This window comes from Scatophagus argus, chromosome 11 (assembly GCF_020382885.2).
Source record: "Scatophagus argus isolate fScaArg1 chromosome 11, fScaArg1.pri, whole genome shotgun sequence".
Lineage (NCBI taxonomy): Eukaryota > Metazoa > Chordata > Actinopteri > Scatophagidae > Scatophagus > Scatophagus argus.
In genome coordinates this window covers 126454-144535 of record NC_058503.1, presented here as the reverse complement: position 1 = coordinate 144535, position 18082 = coordinate 126454, and the positions used below count along the sequence as shown (strand labels likewise).

Sequence of the window (18082 nt, the reverse complement as noted above, 5' to 3'; positions counted from 1 at the left end):
CACCACAGAGCGACACAGGAAATCATTCCTGCCTGTCGCCATCAAACTGTTAAACTCAGCACTGTGACGGACACACTCACTGTTTATACAATGTACATATTGGCTACTTTTACACATTGTACATACCTGTATTTTTAAATTTTCTTAAAAAATTTTTTGAATACAGTTTTTGTAAATACTACTGTACTTGAGATTTTAGTTTTTGTTTATCCTATTTATATACTCTGCACTTTTCTCCTTTCTTGGTCGGGAATACTGCATGTGCAATTGTCTGTAGAAACAAGAATTTCCCTCCAGGGATTAATAAAGGAATTCTGATTCTGATTCTGATTCTGATTCTGCGGAATGATGGTGTTAAAGGCTGATGTGAAATCCACAAAGAGAAGGCGGACATAGGAGTCTTTATTCTCTAGGTGGGTGAGAGTTGTGTGGACCACAGAAGATATGGCATCCTCTGTGGATCGGTTCTTCCTATATGCGTATTGGTGTGGATCCACAGTGACGTCGATGCAGTCTTTGATACGGGCCATGACCAGTCTCTCAAAGCACTTCATGACTATCGGAGTGAGGGCTACTGGCCGATAGTCATTCAGGCTCGTCACTGTGGACGTTTTGGGAATGGGGATGATTGTAGCGGTCTTCAGACAGGTGGGGACCGTCGCTTGTTGGAGAGAGGTGTTGAAGATGTCCGTCAGTACCTCTGTGAGCTGATGTGCACAGCCCTTCAGCACCCGCCCCGGGATATTATCGGGACCTGCAGCTTTGTGTGGGTTTATCCTCTGGAGGGTCCTCCTCACTTCAGCTGAGGTCACGCTGAGGGGCTCTTCACCAGGTGGGGGGGTGAGTCTGGTGCTGAGGGGGGCGTCCGGGTCCTCAAAGTGGGCAAAGAAGTTGTTGAGAGCTTCAGGCAGAGAGGGGTCCCTGGGGCATTGTGCATCTTTGGTGTTATAGTCTGTGATGCACTTAATGCGCCTCCACATGCTCCGTGGATCGTTGGACGCAAAGTGTCCCTGGATCCTCTGGGCGTATGCGGTCTTAGCCCTCTTCACTCCTGCCGTCAGCTCTCTCCTTGCCGCCCTGAGTGCCATTCTATCACCTGACCTAAACGCAGCATCCCTGGCTTTCAGCAGAGAACGGACCTCCGTGTTCAGCCAGGGTTTTTGGTTTGGGTAGGTTGTTACTGTCCTGGTACTGGTAACATCCTCTGCACACTTGTAGATGTAGCTGAGGACCGCAGATGTGTAGTCCTCCAGGTCCACCTCTCCCTCACGGACAGCTGCTTCCCTGAAGACCTGCCAGTCCGTGCGCTGGAAGCAATCCTGTAGTGCAGGGACTGCATCGCTGGGCCACACGGTGATGGTCCTCTGCGTTGGTGTGTGGCGTCTGAGCAGCGGACGGTAGGCAGGAAGCAGCATGATGGAGATGTGGTCGGAGAAGCCGAGGTGGGGGTGGGGGACAGCTCTGTATGCGTCTCGTCTGTTCGTGTAAACACGGTCCAGCGTGTTATTTCCCCGTGTTGGTATGGTGACATGCTGGTAGAACTTAGGCAGAGTGTCTGTCAGGTTTACGTGGTTGAAGTCTCCCGCAACCACGTAAAAAGCCTCCGGGTGCTTGTGCTGGAGCGAGCTGATGTTATTGTGTAGCTCCCTTAGCGCCTTGTTAGCATTAGCACCCGGCGCGATGTAAACAGCCATAACAAACACCGCCGTAAACTCCCGAGGCAGATAGTGTGGCCGGCATTTCACAGTCATATACTCTATCGCCTCAGAGCAGTGGCTGTTAACTTTTATACAGTTTGTACACCAACCTTTGTTAACGTAGACGCATAGTCCGCCCCCCCGAACTTTCCCCGATAGCTGGTTACGGTCCGCTCGGAAGAGAAGCCGGCCGTCGATCTGGAAGGCTGGATCCGGCATGTTCTCGTTTAGCCATGTTTCCGTGAGACAAAGCACTGCACAGTTCCTCATTTCACGTGAAACCCCTAGCCTCAGTCGAAGTAGGTCCATTTTGTTGTCCAGAGAGCGGACATTGGACAGGAACAGGGACGGGATCGGTGGTCTCCCGGCGTTAGCCTTTTGCCTGGCTAACAGACCACCCCGTTTGCCCCTCTTCTGCTTCCGCGCACACCGCTTCCTCTTGCCCTCCGTCCGGTGTAGCCTGCTACGCCAGTCCGGTGTTCTTAGCAGCTGCAGTCTACCCAGCGAAGCCCTGAGTTGGTGTGAGGCCGTTGTTGTTGTTGTTGTTGTTGTTGTTGTTGTTGTTGTGGTGTTCGAGCCGTCCCTTATTTTAAAGAGTTCGGCTCGGCTGTACCTTATTCGTTGGTTTAGACAACCAAAACAAGTAGAGTTGGCCTTCAGACCAGCACAAAAACTACAAAAAAAGGGCTTAAACCCGGGAGCGTGAGAAGCCGCTGCACTACCGCGCGCCGCCATCTTTGTTACCTATTGTTGTCTTTGTACAGAACCAGGGTAGCTGTTAAAGAGAGAAAGGCAGTTTTGTTGCAGCCACAGATGATTTTTATTATATGTTTTGTATGGTTTTATCTTTAACATATATTCCAAAGGTATTTTTTCTACTTTTTTCTTTACATCTATAAAAGATTTGGTCTCACATACCTCTGTGATGAAAAAAATTAAAGACTATTCCTATTCTGCACTGTTTATCTGAACAGAGTGGTTGACCTTTGACTTTCATTTCTGCTGCCACTTGCTTATTCTTTCTTACCCTCTGTTTGGACGTGGCTAAATAGCAGGCTTCCTGCAGCCTGAATGCTTTAGTGGCCATGCCTCTGCAAGTGAACATGCTAAAAGATTCTCATGCTGGCCTACGGCATTGTTGGCTGACTGTCTAACTTTGTCCTCTCAGTAAGCATCCCTGCTTGTTGCCATGGTAGTCCCTGCCTTCCTTGGTCCTGCCTCACCCCATCAGCTCATATTGTCATCTTCTACACTCGGTGTCCACTGGTTAACCTCCTGCATTTTCTTTCTCTTTTTCTTTCTGGTTGGACCACACCATGTCTTCCTTCTCTTCTCTCTTCTTCTTGTTTCACTTTTCATGTTTCTGTTTTTATTTTCTTCTGGGTTATTTTAAACTGCCTCTGAAATGTGTACTTGCTCCAATGATTTGTGCATTTGTCTTGTCCCACTCTTCATCACATATCCTTCGCTCTACTTTTTATGCCATATCTTCGTTCTTTCACCTGTGTCATCGTTCTATGTCTTGTTTTTCTTTCTTTTTCCCTCAATTGTATCCTTCTCTGTTTTTGTCCTCCATCATCTTTCTATTTCTAATTTACTTCTCATCTCCTCCATCCTTCCTCTTTTCTCCATGGTTTTTGGTTATTCCTTGTCTTTCTTGTTTTTGTTCTTCCCTTTCCCTGAGCTTGAACCTTTTTTTTTTTTACTAATCCTCATTTCTACTTAAATTTTAATTTCTCCTTCCTTTACCCATCCCCTTATTTCTTCCCCCCATGGTTGTACCATCTTTATTTCCTCTTTTTTCCCCTCATTCTCCTCACATCCCTTTAATGCCTTATTCCCTGTTTCCTCCATACTTGTCTTGTTTCCACTTTTCTCTCTTTCCTACCCCCACTTGTCATTCCCTGACTACTTTTTCTTCTTCCCTTTCTTTTCTCTTTCGTTGTTTTATACTTACCTCCTGCCCTTTTTTTGTCTCTGCCTCCCTTCCTTCTTTTTTTTTACCCTTATCTTCCTATTTGGGGCGCCAGTCTTCCCTCTGTTCGCCCTATGACATCATCCAGTGCCGCCTACAGCGAGTTTGCACCACAGTTCAGGGGTTGGTTGCCATGGATACAACCTCACTGGAACTGAAACAGGAAGAGTCAGTCTCAACTCCAAACCCAGCCTCTTCCAGGGGGTCAGCAACTCCCACACTGGTTTCTGTTACCACTCAAACTTCACCTCCCACATGGCAAATCTGGGACCTAATACGCTCAAGTCTGCTTCACATCCTCTGCCTAATTCTGCTGTTTGTGGCCTATAGTTGGAGTGAGCTGACATATTGTTGACAACAGCCTCCTGTGTGTCACCTGCAAGCTTTGCTCTCTTTCTACCAAGCTATTCCTCCTTGTTTTTGCTGCCTTTATGTCCCATGGGAAAAATCATGTTCAAAAATATACATTATCTGAAAATATTGAGAAGGTTTAACACTTCTGTGAGCTCATAATGATAACCAATGATTTTTCCATTGCATCCAACCATGTTAATAAGCTTTTTACATTTTAAAGGGTCTTTCCCTTTTTCTTTTTAAAATCAGAAAAATTTTAAAAAGAAATCCAACATGGCGCTGCAGGAGCAGCAGCAAGTTGTGGCAGCTCCCCCTCTTTTCTTCTTTTTAGTTTTCTTTTTTACTGTTTTTTGGCGTGGTTTACCTGTTTTGTTTAATGTGGTTGATTCCTGTCGCAAATGTGCACACAGGGAAACCACTTTTATTAGTTTTGTTTTTTGCTTTTTGCTGTTTTTTGACCTTTTTGGCACTCCACTAGGGGACCACTACAGCTTCAGCCATGGCTTTATTGTTTACACCAGGGATCAGCTGTTAGCTCTATGCGGCCCTGCTCTTCTCTACACGGAGAAACCAGAGATTCCTGCGGAAATATAGGAGAAGGACAGGCTGCAGAGCGGGATGAAAGATCCAGGAGAGAAAACGGAGCTACAGACCATATTTACCATCCATGATTATGAGAAATGTCCCTTGCCTCTCCAATAACACCGACAAGCTTATGTGTGTGCTGACTCTCCGGTCAGCACAGACCGAAGAGAGATGGTGCAACCTGGGGCACGTCTCTGTTAAGTCTGCACTAAAGACATTGAGTTACTTGCTATTGGTATTTGGCCTTATTACATCCCAAGGGAGTTTTTGCACGTTGTTTTGTTTAATGTGTACATCCCTCCCTTGGCCAATGCAGCAGCCGCCTGTGAGTTGCTCCACAGTGCAGTGACAAGGATGCAGACACAGCACCCACAGTCCCTCCTGCTTATCAGTGGAGACTTCAATCAAGCCTCTCTATCTTCCACTCTCCCCACATTCACACAGTATGTGGAGTGCCACACCAGGGACAACAGGACACTGGAACTTTTGTATACTAATGTCAAAGACACATACACCCACCCGGACGCTCTGATCCCTGTCTCGTTCATCTGCTCTGCTGTGAGGTAGTCATGTACATCTTCAACCTGAGTCTTAGTCTGGAGAGGCTCCCTGTCCTGTGGATGACCTCCTGTGTGGTTCCAGTTCCTAAGACTGCACACCCCAAGGAGCCAAACCACTACAGGCCTGTCGCCTTGACCTCCCACCTGATGAAGACCATGGAGAGGCTGATCCTCAGCCACCTTCCTAGCCACCTTTGTCTACAGGCCAAACATTGGGGTGGATGATGCTGTCATCCACCTGCTGCACCGGGCGCTGACTCAATTCAATACAATTCAATTTTATTTATATAGCACCTTTTACAATCAAAATTGGTGCTTTACAGAAACCCAGAGCCTGAACCCCCAAGCAAGCAGACAGTCGCAAGGAAAAACTCCCTTTTAACAGGAAGAAACCTTGAGCAGGACCCGGCTCACAAGGGACAACTATCCTGCTGATAGTCGGCTGGGTGAAGGGGGGGAAGAAGAGGTAGACAGGACAGAGAGGATAAGATAAAATAAGATAATCCTTTATTAGTCCCATAACTGTGAAATTACAGTGTTACAGCAGCAAACAGGATATAGAGTGCAAAGCATGCAAGGATAAGGGAAGGATGTGTATTCAAAAAGAATAATAAAGGATGAGAGAGAGAGAGAAACATACATGCAATAAACATCATACATTACAAAGGACAAACATGACAGGTTGTTATATTTGGAATTCTGAAAGACTATGTATTGTATGTATTTGTTTTTTAGCTGATATGTTGTTGAAGTTAGTTATAATAGCACTACATAGAAGAACGACATAGGCAGATGTTGACAGTAGACATTGGGTTGCATTCAATACAATTCAACCATTGCTGCTGATAGGGAAGCTGGAGAGAGCAGGAGTGGATGGACATTTGGCTGACTACCTCACCAACAGGCCACAGTATGTGTCTGAGGTGGTGGTGGGGGCCTCCCAGGGAACAGTGCTCTCACCTTTCCTCTTCACCCTTTACACTTCCCACTTCACCTACAAACACCAGCAGATGTCGCTTCCAGAAGTTCTGAGACGACTCAGCCATTGTTGGTTGTGTGTCTGAGGGGAATGAGACGGAGTACAGGTCAATCACCGTGGCCTTTGTGGACTGGTGTGAGCGCAACCACCTGTGCTTAAACACCAGTAAAACGAAAGAGATGATGATTGACTTCCGGAGATGGACATTACCACATTGAGACATTGAGATTTTGGACAGTTTTAAACATCTGGGTGTCTACCTAAACCATAAACTGGACTGGCCACATAACACCGATGCCCTGTACAAGAAGGGCCAAAGTTGCCTGAGGAGACTGAGGTCCTTTGGAGTGTGCAGGCCCCTCCTACGGACATTTTGCGACTCTGTGGTAGCCTCTGCTACTCACTACGCTGTGGTCTGTTGGGGACCGGGCAGCACGGACTGGGACAGAAAGAGACTAAACAAGCTGGTCAGGATGGCCAGCTCTGTCCTGGGCTGCCTGCTGGACTCCGTGGAGCAGGTGGGTGAGAGGAGGATGTTTGCCAAGCTGACATCATGGATAACACCTCTCACCCTCTGCATCAGACAGTGGAGGCTCTGAGCAGCTCCTTCAGCGGCAGACTGCTACACCTTCAGTGTAGGAAGGAGCGCTACCACAAATCCTTCATTCCTACTGCTGTTAGATTGTACAACTCAACAGTCTAGTCCTCTCTTTCTCCCTTATCCAGACTTGTATATAGCTATATATTGTACTGTGTGTACTTGTAAATTGTTATTTATTATCTCTATATTTTTTGTAAGTGTTTTTGCACACTTCTTGCTTTTTGCACTTTGTTCTGTTCTTGTGCGATGCCACAGCAAGTGAATTTCCCCACTGCGGGACCAATAAAGTTCATCTTATCTTATCTTGAAATAAGTGCCTCAGATAAAGTCTGGGGCAAAGAGCCCAGTTAATGACTCAATATACAATGCAGATAAAAATTATTTATTATTCATGTTTTCCCCTATTATTGCTTTGACAAGCATATCATAGTCAATATAATTTGGCTTTTTTGACATAAATTTACAAAAAACAAAGCAAAACTCTTGAATGTCATAATGAAAACAGATTTCTACAAAGTAATGTCAATTAATTAAACATACAGTATATGATGTAAAAATAATGTACAACAAGTCACTGCATAAATAATTAAAATGCGTTCTAATGAGTTCTAAAAGCTGATTGATTGAGTCCCATGTATGATTGAATGAGTCCCATGTATGTAACCTCTAGTGCAGTGCTTCTCAAATAGTGGGGCGCGCCCCCCTGGGGGGGCGCGGTGCGATGCCAGGGGGGGCGCGTGTGACCCTGGGGAACATGCTTTTTTTGCCGTACTAGAATAAAGTGTAATTGCACATCCACTACAGTAGTTGGCAGTGGCGCTCTCATTGTCAGAGTGTGCGCAGGGAGTATTAGCTCTATGGTGTAGCGGCTTTTTTGCACCGAGCAGGCGATATGAAGTGCAGTAAGCGAACCCTTAAGAGACAACATGAAGACATTTTTAACAGGGATGAGAAGAAAGGCGGAGAGAGACGAAGATAATGAGACAAAAGTAACTCACCCGAAAGCTAAGACGAGGAAATATGACGACGCATATGTAGCGCTTGGCTTCACTGTGACTACAGTGGGAGACGACAGACCGGTGTGTTTACTGTCTAAACATGCTGGCAGCGGACAGCATGAAGCCAAATAAATTAAGGCCCCACTTGAAGACATTACATCCCAATCATGCTGATAAGCCGCTGGAGATTTTTCAGCCAAAACGTGCCGAATATTGCCAACAATCATCCCGCTTTGTGAATGCTACTTCAGTAAACCAGCGAGAATTGTTAGCATGCTATTATTACATATTATTAAATATTATTACATATTATTATTACTATTATTTATAGTCGCGGCGGAGAGTGGGGGGGGGGGGGGCGCGAATTGTTTTCTACTTGCTGGGGGGGGGGGCGCAACAGAAAATAATTGAGAAGCACTGCTCTAGTGGTGCTGTGACCTTGGGGGTGGTCGTGAGGGTCATTGACACCTCCTGCCTCACCTCCAGGTGAGTCATTGGGATCACGTGAGCTGAGGTTTGACTCATTAGTGAGTTGTCATGCCACTCCATCATATAAGTCAATAGGGTCACATGAGGGATATTAAACTGTCTGGAGAGGGATCTCAAGGCTACACTATAGGTGGCTGATACTTGGTGCCATAATAGACATACTGCAATGCCAATATTCACCCTCTTTGAGTCAGTGTGTGTATATGTGTGTGTATTTTTATAAGTATATATATATATATATATATATATATATATATATATATATATATATATATATATAGTACTTTGCAATTTACAAAATGCAAAGTGAGCAAACAAAAGAAAAATCTAATTCAGATCAATATTTGGCATTACTACTGTTTGCCCTCAAACCAGCATTAATTCTTATAGGTACACTTGCACAAAGTCAGGGATTTTGTAGGATTATGGTCATGTATATGATCAACCAGTTATACCAAACAGGTGCTAATGATCATCAATTTCACATGTAGGTTGAAACACAGTCATTAACTGAAACAGAAACAGCTGTGTAGGAGACTTAAAACTAGTTGAAGAACAGCCAAGCTCTGCTACCAAGGTGAGGTTGTGGAAGACGGTTCCATGTCACAGGTCATACACCATGGCAAGCCTCAGCATACCAACAAGACGCAAGGTAATTATACTGCATCAGCAAGGTCTTTACCAGGCAAAGATTTCAAAGCAGACTGGGGTTTCAAGATGTGCTGTTCAAGCTCTTTTGAAGAAGCACAAAGAAACAGTCAACGTTGAGGATCATAGACGCAGTGGTCAGCCAAGGAAACAGCAGAAATATTTGGCTGTAGCAGGAGGCAGTTTGTTTGCCGAAGAGCTGGAGAGCGGTACAATAATGAGTGTCTGTAGGCCACAGTGAAGCATGGTGGAGGCTACTTGCAAGTTTGGGGCTACATTTCTGCAAATGGAATTGGGCGTTTGGTCAGGATTAATGGTGTCCTCAGTGTTGAGAAATACAGGCAGACACTTATCTATCATGTAATACCATCAGGGAGGCATACAATTGGCACCAAATTTATTATTTGGTTTATTCAGCAGTACAACAACCCCAAACATACAGCCAGTGTCATTAAGAACTATCTTCAGCGTAAAGAAGAACAAGAAGTTCTGGAAGTGATGGTATGGCCCCCACATAGAGCCCTGATCTCAACATCATCAAGGCTGTCTGGGATTACATGAAGAGACAGATGGATTTGAGGAAGCCTACACCCACAGAAGATCTGTGGTTAGTTCTTCAATATGTTTGGAACCACCTACCAGCCTAGTTCCTTCAAAAACTGTGCAGGTGTACCTAGAAGAATTGATGCTGTTTTGATGTCATATAGATAGACAGATAGATAGATAGATAGATAGCAGTGACGTGCAGTCAGGGGAAGCAGGAGAGGCCGTGCCTCACCTGTCATCACGGAAAGAAAAAAATGTAAAATGAAAAATTAAATTAAATGGTTATATTTATCCAGTGATTTGTACTATAACGTTATTTTCCATTTAACTTCACCAGTTTTAATTCTTTTTTTAAATTAAAAATTGCGGAATTGTCACCATTTACCATTCAAATACTGAGAAGAGACGTGCGGTGAGGTATGGGATTTGAATCCTGCCATTATCTGAAACCGAAACAAAATGTTTTGAAACCTTGAAAGTCAGTGTTTGATTTAAAACCTAAAATAAAGTTTGAAATGTTGTTATAGTTGCAAGTCTGAAAATAAGTTTTGAAACCTTGAAAGGTATTTTGAAAGTCTGAAAAAAAGTTTGAATCTCTGCAAGTATAATTTTGTATTTGAATTTTTATTTTTCATAAGTGCAACATGCATATTACAGAGTTTCAGCTTCACATTTTCAGAGAGATTCAAACCTCTTGTTGCACCCTTGCTGTTTTTAAATATACATTTTTAGAGTTTCAAATACGGCATTGTTGTCCCACCACATCAGTTTGCAAAACACTTTTGAAACCTTGTACTATGATATCTGAAAACTTCTGAGTGCGTGTTTGCAAAATAGTTTTGAAACCTTGAAACTTGAATTTTGAAATGTTGAAATCTTCTGCAAACATCAATTTGTATGTGAGCTCTGGGTGCAACAGTGGTTTATGTTTTTGCAGAGTTTCAAACCTCCCATTAACGACAAACCGTGCTGTTTTCACCCTCACGTTTTCAGAGTTTCAAACGTGTCACTGTTCTCCCACTCCAGTAGGTTTGCAATAAAAGTGCTGAAATGGTGTAAACCTGAGGTTTGCAAGCAAGAAATTTTATTTTGAATGTACTTTTGCACTCGTAACTTTGCAACATCCGCTTTTAGGAGTTTCATCCACAACGCTGTGAGGTTGCGATCATGTGATTTTTGGCAGTGTTCTCTCGCTGCTTTGGTTTGAAACTCTGAAACTCATGCTCTGGAAAAACTAGAAAACAACCAAAAACAAAACGGCTCCGGGGGAGGGACACCTGCCTCTTCTAACCTATCGTTTCTTTGGTGAAGTATATTCCAATCACATGTAAGGTCAGGTGGGACTGACAGCACCATGCATGACGCTGACGCATTATGTCAGTCATTGGTGCATGATACGTCAATGTAAACAATGTAGTGTAAACGTTTTCTTTCGGTTTCAGATAATGGCAGGATTCTAATCCCATAGTGAGGCAGCAGCCAGCGGAGCCTCATGGTGGATTGCGCAATGATTCGGCTGACTGTGCTGGCATGCTAGGCAGTGAGACCATATTGCTGTCTCTCTGTATGTTGCTATTAAAATGTTCAAACACTTTTGCTATATGAACTAAATTTCCATAGTTTAGCTGATGTATATAATGTACAGTGTTTTTTTTGTCAACAACTGTATGTGTGTAACGTGTTTCTTTTACTGAGCAATCATAAAACGGCCATGAAAAGGCACTAGGTGAGGCACGCAGTTCTCCAGCCTCATGGTAGGGAGCACTCGTGATCCCAGGGATTCTTCTTGCGACTCGTCAAGTGCAGAATAAGTGACAGCAAGCTACAATCTCGAGTTAGCAAGTCAATTGCATTCATCCGTTTAGTTTTTCCTCTCGTCAGGCCTTACTTTCAAAATGGAGGATTACATATCTAAACTCAAGCAGTTTTCTAAACTGGATTTTCAATCGAAGCAGGAGGTAATAATTAAAGGAAAACCAATGCGTAATGCTTTTTAATTAAATGTGCTTTTTTGTGTGCTGCAGTTTGTATGTGTAAAGAATGCTGATATGAGTTTTTAAATATAACCTGGTAAATGCTGCCAATCAAATGGTGAATACGCTACTGTGTAGGGTTTACATGTTTGTAAATCTGATTGTGATGAAGTCAGTGCCTCACCAGCCGTGAACCTCACCGCACGTCGCTGATAAATAGATAGATAGTTAGATGTACACGAAGAACATATATGCGCTTCTGGTGGCTGTCTGAGTTCCATCAGCATCTGTACAGAAATCTTGCTTGTTGGAGTAACTCTGACATTGGGAGTGATGGGTGTAGTTGTGGCAACATAAAACCACTCTTACAACAATAATGAACACCATTCCAAAATGCTTTCATGATGTTTTAAGCAGCTTATAAATAAAACTGATATAATCTAAACCAGCTCTCAGTTCTGTCCTTGTGGTACCAATGGCCCATCAGCATGAGCTTTGCCTTCTGTTCCTTGTTTGATCTTCTCTTCAAGAAAAATCTACTCACAAACATGTTTATGCCTTTGTAATAAATTTAAACAAAACTCAAATTCTTAATAGAAGCAGGACTTGTGGATCAGCAGGTTACCTTAAGTATTTTATGACTTAAGATATGCTGTACAGCAAGGACAGTCTGATCTGTCAGCACTGAAAGGGCCTGTTGGAGCCATGAACTGTCTGTTATGTATCTATCAGGGACACTACTACCATGTTGGAAGAATGATAAGAAAACAAAAGTACTGACTAAACAAATTCAGTGGGTCTTGTTCAGATTTTTGTGTTGTATATATAGATTAATAATCTGCACAGTATACAGTATCCAACATTAGCATCATCTGTAACATCACTGTAACACCAGTCAATAGTTTGCTCACATCCACCAGCAGTCATTTGGCACCATCATGGAGTTCCAGTAGACAACTGACTATTGGCGTTTTTTTAAATTCCAACAGCTGGTTGTCAGTCAGTTTGCTAAATCAAAGAAAATGTACATATTTAAATATAGATAGATAGAGTTTGGTACATATATATTGGGAGAAGTATCAGTTTTTTGGCATTTGGCCTCTGCACACCACCACATTGAATTTGAAATACAGCACTCAAGATCTGAGCTCAGTGAAGACTTCCAAGCTTAATGTGATTTCGCAAACATGAAACTCAGGCTCCTCTTAACAAAGATTTTACAGAGTTTAAAAAATCTGCTCATAAAAAAAATGTGTTTATGTTACTGTATGTAATATTTATGTATTTTTTGTGAAGGCCACTCAGTTTGAGTAATGTCATTGCATATTAGATTTTGCACATCAGTAAGTATTGGCACTATCACACATATTACTGTACATTAATTTCATTGAGTAACTTTTGGCAATAAATCAAGCTGCCTGTAACAACTTTCTCTATTAATTGGTTGGTAACACTTTTTGCTTCAATTCCATACTGTTTGTTAGATTTGATTATTGGTGTGCATGTAAACATGGCCAGAGTAAAATGAACTTTCTCTGTGTTTAATCTCTACTACAAAACATCTACAATTAGAATTAGCTTTTTGTAGACAATTTAGCTAGTATTTCACGAGGTAAATTTTTGATGGTTTGATTGAAAAGTTAGGGTTTGGTTTGTTTTTAGATTGCATAGTGACATATTTGTTTTAACTACCTACACCTTTTACAACCATATTTACTGTATTTTAAACCTGTTGTGCAGAACTTTTGTTTGCCCCTTCTGGCAGTGACAGTAAGTGAAGTGTTGACTTGCTTTTGAGGCTATAGGCTCCACCATACTCCTAGCTGCTATAGCCTCCTCTTAGGTTGCTCTTCCCTTCATCTCTTGCAGACCAATCTTTACTGGTTGACATAAAACTTTCTCATAAAACTACAAGTGTGCCAGAACGGGAAAGTTGCCACATAGATGTACTATGAAATACAGAGAGATTTACCTGGTGGTGAAAGGCTTATTCAGCATAGTGTGAACTTGTTTGGTGAGGGTTTGAAAGTAATGAATGTTCACTTTATATGTAAAAGTCCTGCACTGCACTGCAGAATGAGTGCATGTCATAAAAACAACTTTACCAACAAATTGTGGGTAGCTGATCAAATGCTGTGGTTGTGAGCTAATGAGTTAATCTGTCTAATCTAAATAAAGTCAGTGCGATCCGTTAGCGGTCTTTAGAGCTTGGTCAGACAGATATTAAACATGTCTACCAAATTAATCTGAGAATGCTGTACTGTTGTAAAGAATACAATCAAAAGTACTGAAGACCTCCAGCATAGCCACCAAATGGTACTGCTGAAGCTCCATTTTATCGCTGATGCATTGTTTTTTTTAGTGAAGCTAACAAGAAGAGCTTTGAATACTGAATGTATGATTCTCTGAATATTTAAAAATTGTAGATTCAGGTCAGTACAGTAAATGACTTGAATATATGTTTTCGTGACTGTTGAACAAGTGAACTGCATGAGCACAAGATTCCTGAATGTAAATGTTTGGTGGTTCACAGTGTTCTTTTTGAAATATTCTATAGATAATATAAAAAAGTGTTGATTAGCAATTTGGATTATGTTTATGTAATAATTATTTAAGACAGATGTAATTTTGTTTCTTAATTTGCAAGAATTGATTTTTAAAGCAGTAATTAGAGAATGATATTTGAAAACGTGAATTTTATTAAGTTGTTCTACAGCATAATGGGAGGATTTTTAATTTACATCACCAAAGCCTGTTGTACCCTGATATGCAATGTGACTGTGGGTAATGGTTGAAGTTGTAGTATAGTATAGTATAGTTAGTATATATATATATATATATATATATGGGGAGAGAGAGAGAGAGAGAGAGAGAGAGAGAGAGATTAATTGTTTTAAGCTCTGTATCTTGTTGAGTTTTTACACATAGAGGATTAGAATGTTGTAATATTAAGAGGAATTTAAAAACTGAGAAATGTGGATGTTTGTTGTGCCCAGTGCAACATTATTTTGCCTTGCCAATGTAAGCAGAGGATTAATTCACAGAAACTAATTGTCTGTCACTGATATTTGGCCTTTAATTACAGATGTTAAAGAAAGAGAGGCCATGGATTTAAGACTGAATATTTGACATAAACAAGTGTAAGCTGAGTAACTCCATCAGCATTTATCAAATATTTCTGCTACTATGAATATGATTAAGTTATTCACATATTCATACTCTGTGAGTTAATTCTTGAAGTAAATTTTAACTGCTGTTGTTTCCAAGATTTTTTTTTTAACTTTGTGCTGATGTTAACAGATCTCATGTACAAGAATGATTATTTTTATGACTTATGTATGTTTGACAATGTTGGGGTCTGGGGCAATAAATGTAGTTCAGGACAGTATCTGAGTCATTGGTTCAGTTTTCTTCTGACTTGAACCAGGTCTTAAAGTAATGCTTCTACATTTGTCAGATAATGACAATGAGAAGATACGACTCATATTTACATGATAAATATAAAGCTACAGCCAATGAGCTGGATCCACCTGAGCCAGAGCTCATACATTCCATCAAAAAAAAGGCCCGATCTTATCTTAATGCTAATATTAGTAATGTCAGCACATTTAACTTGTAGTGGATGTGTCGATATTGAATGAATGTAAGTAAAGCAGTGTATGCTTCATCGTCATTTTAAAATATGACGCTGTTGTCTATATAAAGCTGATAAATGATGAAATCATAAATTGTTTTCCTTATTGTAGAAGAGGTTTGTTTGCTTTGTTCAGTGAAGGTGAGATAGTCAACAGATTGTACATACGGGCATAATTACAGAATAACACATTATATTTATATGCATTATGTCTAAATCCTGTTGCCTTTGTCTCTTTTCTCCCTCCTCCTCTGCTCCTGCACTCCTTCCCTTTCTTTGATTTCTTCTCTCTCTGACCTGTTCTTTTCTCCTCCATCCCTCCTTCACTCTGACTCTGGTCTCTCAGGACAAACTGTGTCTTCCTCACCACATCCTGGAAGAGAAAGGCCTGGTGAAAGTGAGCATCACAGTCCAGGCGCTGGTGAATAAGGCCTTCTCAAAACACAACCTCCTCTAGGGACCAGGAGAGAAAAGGATCATCATGCTAAATTCATTTCACATGACGCTACAACACACCTCTGCAGTCATTCTGCATCCTCCTTGGTAATAGTGTTTTTATTATATTTAAGGATAAAAGATGGTGTTAATGAGAATTAAAACAGCCAGACTTGGAATTGTTTATATATTCTTGAGAGAGAGGACAGAGTAACTAACACACTAATAACAGATGGAAATTCACCATCTTTTGACAGGTTGAAATTTTTTTTAAATATGTATGTGTGTGTGTGTGTGTGTGTGTGTATACACACACACACACACACAATGGTAAAAACAGGTTATTGAAACAAAATCTAACAACAGTGGTGGGTATACCACAAAATAAACTGTCTCAATAACTTGTCCTTCAGCATCAACTACAGCTTGACAACAACGTCTCATGCTGTTCCCAAGTTGACTTATTGTCTGCTGAGGCATGGCATTCCACTCTTCTTGAAGGGGTGCCCTCAGGTCATTGGTTCGGGGGTTCAGGGTTTTGACCCTCTACACAACACCTCTACCTGAGTCAGGTCTGGAGAAAGTACAGGCCACTCCATTTGAGGTACCCCAGCCTCCACCAGCTGTTCCCTGATGAGGCAACCTCGATGAGCTGGGGCATTGTCGTTCATGAAGATGAAATCAGGCCTGTGTTGCTCATACAGAACCACAATGACTGGATTAATGATGTTATTCAGGTAGTATCGGCTTGTCACAGTACCAGTCACAAGGTGTAGGGTAGTTCTTTGTTGACTAGACACACCTGCCCAGACTGCAACATCACCCTCCAATGGCTCGTCTGGTGACAACAGTGGCTGATGCATGGCTTTCTCCTTGACGTCTCCAACTGCGTTGGTGGCCAGGTGGTGTGGTCAGGTGGTGTGGTCAGGTACCCTAGCATGCAGACCATGCCAAGTAGGCAATTTCGACTGGTCTGACGTGACACTCAGGTGCCTGGAGTTGAGTAGCATTCATCATCCGGTTCCGCAGAGCACTGTTCACAATGAAGCGGTCATCAGCATGGGATGTGGCCCTAGGACATCCACTTCTGTGCCTTTCTGTGACTCTTCCAGTCTCTCTGTGTCTCTGTTGCAACCTGCTGATGACACTCTGCAGCACTCTAAGCTCAGCAGCAACTTCCCTCTGAGAACATACATACTGTTTGAAGCCTTGCTTCAAATGGGGGCAGCTGTGACCTAGAGATTGGAGAAGTGGTTTGTAAACAAAGGGTCACCGTTTCAATTCCCCCCAGACTGGCAGGAAAAAAAATCTGGGTGTGGTGGAGTGGTTAATTAACCCCCCCACCCCCGTTCATTAGCAGGCTGATGTGCCCTTGAGCAAGGCCCTTAACCCCCAGTTGCTTCTCGGGCGCCTGACAATGGCAGCCCACTTCTCCGGTGTACTTCTGCATGTTGCAAAGAAGAATTTCGGTGTATGTAAAAATATACTGACAAGTAAAGTTTGAAAAATGGCAATGTAGTGTTAGGTGTCGCCTTGGTCTCATGATGTCAAAATGTGAACAGCATGATGAAGAGGACTAGAAGTCCCAGGATTTTTCTGCCTACCTTAAAGTCCCAGAGACTAGTCATTTGGCGCAACTGCTTTCCCACACTACTCTAATCACCCTTTTTGTTATGGTAATGAGGTCACTGCTATCTGAACACTACATATCTGTATAACTGTATCTGCAAATTATCATTGCCAACATTTCCATAACAAAAGGGAATATCCACGGGGGGGGGCTTTAGTCATTTGGCTTTCTTGTGGGCATTTTAGGTAGAAGAGCCAAATGGCTCTTCTCTGGGACTTCTAGACGCTTGTTGTGATTCTTGCAGTTAATCACCAAGGGAGAAAGTTATAGAACAGCATGTTATTCATTAAGTACTGAAACACTGAACAGTTGGATATGTGCATTCAAAAGTTTAGAGAAGGTTAAATTAAGTTCACTCATAAAGGTTATAGTGCATTTTAGGTGTATTCTGAAATTTCACCCGAAAGTGAAATATCCCTAAATAATTGTGAGTAGTACATTATGGCATGCCGTTCAGGAAATTAATATTTGAATATATGGAATGAAACTCTGAATATATGGAATGAAACTCTGAATATATGGAATGAACCTTGAATATATGGAATGAACCTTGAATATATTGAATGAAACTCTGAATATATGGAATGAACCTTGAATATATTGAATGAAACTCTGAATATATGGAATGAACCTTGAATATATTGAATGAAACTCTGAATATATTGAATGAAACTCTGAATATATGGAATGAAACTCGAATATATTGAATGAAACTCTGAATATATGGAATGAAACTCTGAATATATGGAATGAAACTCAGCAGTGCCCCACAACAGCCCCTGTGTACAATCTTTGCCCGTGTTGTAGCTATTTTAAACAATGATGACTTAATAAACACACTGGCGAATGTTCGCCCCTGCACAAGAAAGGTGCCAAGACAAAAGAGAAAAGAATAGGTAGGATTTATTTAAAACTAGATGAGGGCTCTCAGTAGAGTGCATATTTAATGATGCACCGGTACCGATACCTAACAATCAA

General features: G+C 41.9%; 1 protein-coding gene across 12 annotated transcripts in view; it reads left to right on the top strand.

Moving 5' to 3' along the window:
• lrch1 (leucine-rich repeats and calponin homology (CH) domain containing 1) overlaps positions 1-17629 on the top strand; it is a 195448-nt gene extending 177819 nt beyond the window's left edge. For 9 of the 12 annotated variants that reach the window (XM_046403185.1, XM_046403184.1, XM_046403188.1 and 6 more), the window contains one exon: positions 3728-4340. In XM_046403185.1, coding sequence (XP_046259141.1) covers positions 3728-4027 — 300 coding nt within the window. In that variant the 3' untranslated portion in view covers positions 4028-4340. Of the gene's footprint in view, positions 1-3727; positions 4341-4504; positions 5497-15385 lie in introns of those variants that run through there. The other 3 variants (XM_046403189.1, XM_046403186.1, XM_046403190.1) reach the window with 3 other exon arrangements.
• The last annotated feature ends 453 nt before the right edge of the window (positions 17630-18082 follow it).